This window comes from Austrofundulus limnaeus, unplaced genomic scaffold, assembly GCF_001266775.1.
Source record: "Austrofundulus limnaeus strain Quisiro unplaced genomic scaffold, Austrofundulus_limnaeus-1.0 Scaffold27, whole genome shotgun sequence".
Lineage (NCBI taxonomy): Eukaryota > Metazoa > Chordata > Actinopteri > Cyprinodontiformes > Rivulidae > Austrofundulus > Austrofundulus limnaeus.
In genome coordinates, this window is record NW_013952429.1 from 1,992,474 (window position 1) to 2,001,124 (window position 8,651).

Below are 8,651 nucleotides of genomic sequence, written 5' to 3' on the forward strand. Positions count from 1 at the left end.
ATGAGTGTATCATTACTTTCTTGCACCCCCAGTTTATAGACAGCTGCTCTGAGGCTTCTGCTCTGGGTCGATCACCAACGAGCAGCTTGCGAGGCAAATGTCTTCCTGTGCATTCATTGGTTAAACAGTTCAGAAGCTCTCAAGTTGGATGCAAAACCTTCAATTCACGTCTTTAATCAAGAATCTCAGTTGAAAGTGTCATTTTAACTAATTTTTACTGCTTCATTTTACACTAGACACTGTTTGAAATCTAAAGTAATTGAAATTATGCAATTTCTCCTGTTCTGGGAATGAGGGTTTTCATGTGCTTTTGTGCTTTTTAAGCATTTAGGCAAAGCAGTGTGTCTATTTTAAGCTATTTCCAAATCCCCCCTGGTCCTGATCTTTGGCTTTGGTCTACACTTTGATGTCTCTCAGTACTAAACAGAACTTTTCTGAATGATCCTGACATCAGAAGGACGTGTCGAGGCAGAACACAGCAGCGGGTATGGCAGTGAGTGACGGGACTTGGCAAACAGAGYTGGATCTTCTGCAGTAATCACACTCTTATCCCTTGTGCTTAGCATATTGAAAATGGGCAAACTGCCCAGAACAAAATATTGGACAATTCATGCTACTGTGTGTGTGTGTGTGCACGTTTGAGTGTGTAATTATGGTGCTTTCTACTCCTCACAGAAGGATGAGGCACACACCCTGATGCTTGTTTGTAAGTGTGAGCGCAGGAGCGTTAAGTTTAAGTRTACTCCTCACACCTCTACAACTAAACAGCATGAGGATCTTCACCGGAGATGAGAACGAGTTACATCAATGACACACTGTTCTTTACAGCAGAAGACGCGGCTAAAGTCAAATAAAATGCACTGAATGGTGCCACTAATCACAAAGCTAATCATCTCTGTAGCTGRTCTACTTTCTATTTTTAAATGGGTTTCATTACCAACCAGATTAAACACCACAGGGTACTARATCTTTCTGCCAAGCAGTGGAGATGTGTTTTAAACACCTACAGTAAAATAAAGTGAAAGAAATGAAGCATGCAACTTGTTTTTGGCTAAGAAAATACAACAAACACAAAGTACAGAATGCTGTAATTATGGATGTCACAGTAAAGCCACAAAGATTCATAATAAGATCATTTAAAATAGTGTCGAGCTGAATATTTTAGCACACACTACACTGACTGTCAGCTGATGAAAGCAGCATGAGATAAAGCAGCAGTGGCCTTGATAATAAACTTGATCTATCTCGCTAACTTGCACACTTTCAGAGGAAAAAGCCTCAAAGGAAGTACTTTGTCATGTAATATACAAAATAAAAGTGATGTGACTCAATTACATCCAACAAATCTGATTCCACTGCTCAATCTCCTTTAACTTGTTCATACCAGACATGTGATATTAAACTATATTTTATATTGAGTTATAACTCAATAATATTGAGCTATAACCGTACAATCACCACCTCTGTCTCTCTGGTGTGAACGGGGCTGTGAAGGGATCCACGTTTTGTAATAGCCGCTTAAATGGGGTCTCCTATAGCCCCACAGCTGCTGCTCACTTCCAATCTATGCTGCCCCCACCTAACCCCCCCACTGCCCTCCAGCTTTTACAGCTTGTCCTGCTGCTGGTGGTTGGTCTTCCTCCCTGAGGGAACACAGGGCTCTTAGGCCACCATTAGTCCTGCTAATGGGCCTGACAACTGCACCACATCCTCAGCATTTAGACCTCCTCCGTCTGTGATATGGATATCGACCACTTCAGTGAAAATGGAGAGTACAAGCAGGGGGGGGTCGGAGTCGATTTCATATGTACACACATCCATGAAAGTCATGCAAACACGCGCTGACAAGAGCTCGTGCAAAGTTCTTTGTAAAAAGGAATTCACAAACAGCACAGATGTGTTAAAAAATGTGCATCAAATTTATGTTTTTTTATGTGTAAATGAGTGTTCCTGACTTTATGTTGCAGCTTTATTTCCAGTACGGGCTTCCATTTCTCACTTTGTGAGAAAAAAAGAAACGTTTGATGAAATCGACAAATTGAAGGTGTTCGGTGTGTTAATAAGAAATAGAGGTGTCCCAAAACCAGCAAGTGCTCGTATAAAATGTCAAAATACTCAGGATCAATACCAACACTAGTATTGATAGTATCAATACTTTGTGTTACAGTAAGTTTGTCAGATCCATGTTTAAAAAAATGTATGCAAGTTATTAGAAAAATTTTTAAACGTTTCAACAGTATCATGCTGCATATATGATCTGACAAACTAAATAAAAGATATGTGTTTTAAAGTCATTGTGTAATGTTTAAGTTCTAACTAGTAATCAATGGTGGTGCTCAATCTTGGCGAATACCAAACTGAAGTACTTGTACTCCATCCATCCATCCATCCATTTTCTTCCGCCTATCCGGGGTCGGTTCGCGGGTGCAGCAGCTTCAGAAGGGAGACCTAGACCTCCCTCTCCCCAGCCACTTCTTCCAGCTCCTCCGGGGGAACTCCAAGGCGTTCCCAGGCCAGCCGAGAGACATAGTCCCTCCAGCGTGTCCTGGGTCTTCCTCAGGGCCTCCTCCCGGTGGGACGTGCCCGGAATACCTCACCAGGGAGGCGTCCAGGAGGCATCCTTACCAGATGCCCGAGCCACCTCAACTGGCTCGTCTCGACGTGGAGGAGCAGCGGCTCTACTCTACTTGTACTCAGTTTGAGGAAAAACTGGTATTGAGACATCTCTAAGAAGGGTAATGCATTTTTAATGTTTGATCTCTGATAAAGTTCAGCTTAAAGGCTAGTTGTCAGTGTTTCCTTTCTATAATATATTGATTAATCCTAGAATTAAATGAAATGCCCTTCAAATGGGGAAGCAGTCTCGTGTGGCCCTGTGATGGACTTGCCCAGGTGTACCCTGCCTCCTACGGTGACTGCAGCACATTGGCACCATGTGACCTCGTGACCCAGGAAGGAAAAGTGTGTAAAGAAAATGAACGGAATTTCAAATGGTTGGAAAATCCATAGTAGAGTTTTTCAAAATTTCTGCAGTGGGGACATGCAAAAAAATCTCCACACCCCCAGCTCTAAGACCATCTGGCAGGTATAAAGCAAGGCAAGATAAGTTTATTTGTAGCTATCAGTAACAAGACAATTCAAAGTGCTTTAGATCAGTGGTTCCCAAACTTTTTGTCTTCTGACTCACAAAATATYCATGGCAAAAACGTGTGACTCCAAATATTACTGGTCTGAGTACATAAACTTTGTTAATATCTCCAAAAACACAGGCTTTTTGACAATCTAAGCAGCTTATACACAAATATAAATACTTATTTTTACTTATTTTGTGTTTTTGTAATAATTATAGGGAAAATATTACATCAGCAATTATTTTATTACCCTTTAAATTGATTTCTGGAGATTATCCAAGGTGCTTCATGACCCATAATTGGGTCCCAAGCCCAACTTTGGGAACCAAAGTGCAGTGGTTCCCAAACTTTTCAGCTTTTGACCCACAAAATAACAGTAGCAGAGACCTGTGCCCCCAACTATTTTTGGATGATAAACATTTGTATCAGGTCAACAAAACATGGGCATGGTAAAAATATTTTTATATTGCATTTATCCATTTTAAATACACTAACCTCACTCATTTGTAACAACTAAGGCAAAAATGTAATTAACTCAGAAGATCTTTTCAGGACCCCACCTTGACGCTTCGGGACCCCACTTTGGGTCCCGACCCCAACTTTGGGAAACACTGCTTTAGATGGAGAAAACATAAAAATAGGGCCTACACTGGCATAATAAAAGGAATGCAAAGAAAAGTTAATAAACCACAGACTGATATTTATGATTTTATAGATGCTGTCAAAGGCAAATAAATTTTTAACCTTGATTAAAAAAAACAGGGTTTCCACATTCTTACWGTTTTCTGTAAATTTGTTCCAGATTAGTGGAGCATAAAATCTGAATGCTTCCTCCTACTCCTTGGATATTTTTATACGGACATAAAATACTGAAGGATGAGAGTAACACAGCTGTATTAAAAAGCAACCAATTAATTTATCATTTTGACACTAAATATGTTCAAGAAGCGTGAGTGTGAAAAACTTCTCACCTGCAGCCTCCGTCTTCGGATGATCCCAGAATCATCCATGGCGCGCGCCGTCCGCGGGTCTCGTGGCGCCCGCGGTTTCTGGGTGACCTGGAGCGCTTAGGGCCGACTCTCGCGATACTTTGAGCAAACCAAGACTTTTCACAATTTACCATCACAGCTGAACGCTGGGCTGATTGAGCATGGCAGAAGAACGCAGTAGTTTTTATTGAAATAAGAAACGAGGCGTCTCTTTTTCTGCTTTTATGACCCCAGCGTTTGTCCCATGCTGTCAGATCCAGGYTCTTTCCATGAGGGATGCTGAGGAGGGAGCTGCTCTGGGATCAGATGTAGGTTATCACACCTCAGATTAGAAAAAAAAGGATGCAAGTTTGCAGAAATCCCTCTCCAACTTCCAGGCGCAGAACCGATTCCTCGAGGCTGGTTCTGGTTCTCAGTTCCAGTCTCTGCAGTCAGCCTGTAGCAAGGTGCATGTGAGTAGTTCACAGCATCGATCCTCAGATATCGATTTCCTGAGTCTTCCACGAGCTGTCAGAGCGTTTCAGATCGAGCTGATCAAAAACCAGTCCGCGGCTCCATCCAGGATCAAACAGGCAGGAGGATCCCGGATCTGTTCAGTCCTCGGACGCGTCCTCACCTCACTCCTCTCTGCTCGACGCACCAGCATCGCTCCATCCTCAGCTCCTGTACCAGTGTACCACCCACCTCCTACTACCGAGCGGAGTTTAACCCCTCACCCACCACCGGCGCTCCCAAAGTCCCGATCAGGAGCGCACCGAGRCTCCAAGAGTCCGGATCAGGGATTGTTTCTCACGGGGAGATGCTGAAKGGAAGAAATGAGCAGAATGAACCTTGTGCGTGTTTGTGGGTCTGTTAGCAAAATATATCATGAACCACTGGACTAATCTTTCTGAAATTTACACATGGTCATAGGCGTAATTTGCAGGGGGGGTTAGGGGGGGTTATGACCCCCACAATAATTTGATCCAGTCAATACTCCCCCACCCACCCACCAATAAAATGGCATCATTTGCTCAAACACAATAGAAACTAACTGGTAGACAGATGCAACTCTCTTGTCTTTAGGTAATTTTGACTTGATTTAAAAATGTACAATGTCATGTTTTCAAGCAACCCCCCCACCCCCCATGGTAGAATTAAAATGATGCCCTTGCTCATAGTAACGAATGAATATACATCTACAATTAATTACCTTTTGGAGTTAAACCAGATCAAGATGGCCACCACAACTGGAGAAATTGAGCAAAAATTTGGTGAGCTTGAAGCTGAGAGTCATTTCCAACAAATTAGTGGCATCCATTCGGTGATTTTTTTTATTTATTTATTTATTTTTTTGCTTTTAACTGTGGGAATTGTTTATCAATTCAAGTAAGGTCTTTAATTTTAGAAATGTACAAAAAAACTGTACTGAAATACTTTTGATTACAGATTTTCACCATTATGTTATAAAATTTTCTGAAAAAATGCAATAACTTAAATAAAATGAATGTTTGCACTCACCTTTCTGACTACTTGATAAAATTCCACTTTTCCTAAAGTTACCAGTTTAAAAGCTGTATCAGCAGTCAACACAATGAGGATTATTCAGCCACATCTGTTATCATTTTCCTGTTTCTTTCACCCTGCATATWTCTGCATGTGCCTGCTGACCACCTGAAAAATGATCATTAGCTTTTCACAAATTATTTGAAACTTTGCTGTCTGTTTCATATCTCCTGTCCCTGCCGAGCACACAGATATGGATGTTTCGTCAATAGAAGAAAGACACAAACAACATTATGCAAATCGAAACGAACTCATGTGAGGGTAAAGTCCGTCAGTGTGGTCACACAGCATGTCTGACTCAGGTTTTAGTTTAATATTTTCACAGCAGAAAAGGAAAGTCAAAGATGGATATATGGAGGAGGAGAGGGATTTACTCACAGCATCTCAGTCAGCTGGATCGACTCCAGTTCCACGATGGAGGGAGTAAAGACGTTTAGCTGCCAGGCCTTAAAAGTACCTGCCTCATGGGTCGGATGGAGCCGAGGAGCTCACAGAGCCAACATCACATAACAGATACTAAATATGTGACACAGGTTTAGGATCTCCCATTATTTTCCCAGTCAGTACATTCACTGACTCTTCTACCACACTTAGCCCGTGATGCTTCTTTCTTCTTTTAAATAATAGATGTAAAGGCATCAATTTTACATTTTTTTTATTCTTTTTTTTTTTGTTGTTCATTATGTGCTGCCTGATTTGGGGAGGGAGAGGTAAAGCCACAGAGGAAAGCAGAGAACTCACAGCTCAGTGAAAGCTCTTAGAAATGATGTCACCCATTTTTGAAGAATCTCCAGTGGGGTGTGTGTGTCTGTGTGTGTGTGTGTGTGGGCTGGGGGGGGGGGGGGGTCAGCTGGAGCAGCCTGGAGCTCAGTGTGGCTGCATTTTGCAATACGCCTGCTGCTGCTGCGATCCTGTTCCCATCCTGTTACTCTGGTCTCACAGGAGCCACGTCAGCTTCCATCTCTTCATAAACAGAAGGTTTCTCCTTCTGCTTGATGTGTGTGTGAGTGTATGTGTGTGTGTGTGTGTTTGTGAGCTACAATACAACCACACTGACCAGTTTTATAAAACCAAAATTAACAAAAACTAACCATCATCACTTCACTAAAATCCCATTTAAATCACTATAATAAACATATCTAATGTGAAACTGGTCCTTTTAGTTTTTTTATATTGTTAATGTGGGGCTTGAGCTATTTTATGTGACTTTTTTGTGAATTTATTGAATTTATTGCAACTGGACAGATTTTAATTAACAACTCAGACAGTTATCATGAGATGGACATCTCCAACTAATTATTTTTTAGAGTCAACGCAATTTGAGATGGCTGCCAAGCATACAAGCAATCATAAAGTTTGCTGTAACACAGTCATTTCTATAGCTATTGAACAAATTATCAGCTTGGTATTAGGCAAGCTATTCCCAACAGAGTGAAGGAGTAAACAAAAATATTGGTATTTCCCACACATTGAACTCCTGCCTTTTTGAATGACGTCACTGACTGTTAAACCTGCTGATTACTTTTTAATGTTCTTGTTTTCTGACTTGTGTTCTGCAGTTTTCCCAACTAATGAACACCCTTTTGTTTTCGGAGCCTCTGAACTGATTAATTAAGCTGTTTAGCTCAACATTCACTCTGAGTAATTTAAGCAGTGTGTTCTGATCAATAAGAAAGGCAGAGACAACAAAGGCGATGTTTACTCTGCATTTAACAGTCTTCAGTCAGGAGTCTGGTTGGTCTGATTTAAAGTTAACATCTTACCAGCGTTCATATGTAAAAGTAAYGACTGATTCAAGGCTACAGGGTTGTTTTAATGACAAAGCTAATTACAAAAACGTGTGTAAAATGTTCAAAGTGGAACAAAAAGGTTGAATTGGAAAGACATTAAACATCTCTGCATTGATGGTGCATTTCCAGATGTGTAAATTGCACATATAGGAACTAATGCACCTCCATACCATCAGAGAGGCAGGCTTTTGACAACCTGGATGGTTCTTKTCTTGTTGTGAACTGCTGTAGTTTGCCAAATCACTCTAAATATTGTTTTTATTTGTTAAATTGTTTTGTAAATTGTTGAAAGTTGTTAAAAAGCTGCATTGTTAATGGACAATTGTGTTTCAGAAACTCAGGGTGTGAACTTTACTGCAGCCAAGTCTCTTCTGGTGATTTCACTCAGAGTTTGAAATCAGATTTCCAGGTCAAACGCAGGTGAAACAATAAATTATTCATAACTCTGACTTCAACTGAGTGCAGCAGGGCCAACATGTGGAGTTATGTATAATTTAGATGCCGACKATATTTATTTTTTGTTCTTTTTCTGAAAAATCAATGACAAAACCTGTTACATCTGTTTTAACTTGTCTATCTCATCCTCTTGTCTTTCTAATTTATTACAGTACATCCCCCCGCCCCCTCCTGAACACATACGGCCTTCCTTCRGGCGCCTCCAGATGCTCTAGGCTACTTATTTTTGAAACTAGGTCACACACTACAGCTKAGCCAAAAGCCTCAATAAATAAAACATTATATGATCAACGGTCTGCAGGTTGACTCATCAGAAATACATAAACTCACAACATCAGAGTGGAAGAAGCTGAGGAGAAACACATCATGTATTCACTCTGTTTCTGTTGTTATAGCAACTAAAAAAACTACTTAGAGTATTATAATATAAGTACACTTTCTCCTTACTATATCTGGTGTGTTATTATTCCAGTAATGATTTATTTTTTGTGCACAGATAAATCTTCATTTTTAACCTCCTGAGTCATCTGCATAAAACATCAGTTGCATATCAAATTAAATTTTAAAGTTAGAGATGGGGTTGTTTGAATTTATTTAGATGCACTTTTGTTGATATGTTTATTTTGAAAAAAAAAAGTGTTTTATTGATTGTATTGAYTTTACTGTTTATTTTCTGTACAACAGGTCACTGTTACAAATGAGACAATTGTGTTTCAATGAGACTAACCTGTATAAATAAA

General features: G+C 40.3%; 1 protein-coding gene across 3 annotated transcripts in view; it reads right to left on the reverse strand.

Moving 5' to 3' along the window:
- mast1a (microtubule associated serine/threonine kinase 1a) overlaps positions 1–4,906 on the reverse strand; it is a 59,023-nt gene extending 54,117 nt beyond the window's left edge. For all 3 annotated transcript variants that reach the window (XM_014004940.1, XM_014004939.1, XM_014004938.1), the window contains exon 1: positions 4,103–4,906. In XM_014004940.1, coding sequence (XP_013860394.1) covers positions 4,103–4,141 — 39 coding nt within the window. In that variant the 5' untranslated portion in view covers positions 4,142–4,906. The remainder of the gene's footprint in view (positions 1–4,102) is intronic.
- Positions 4,907–8,651: the final 3,745 nt, after the last annotated feature.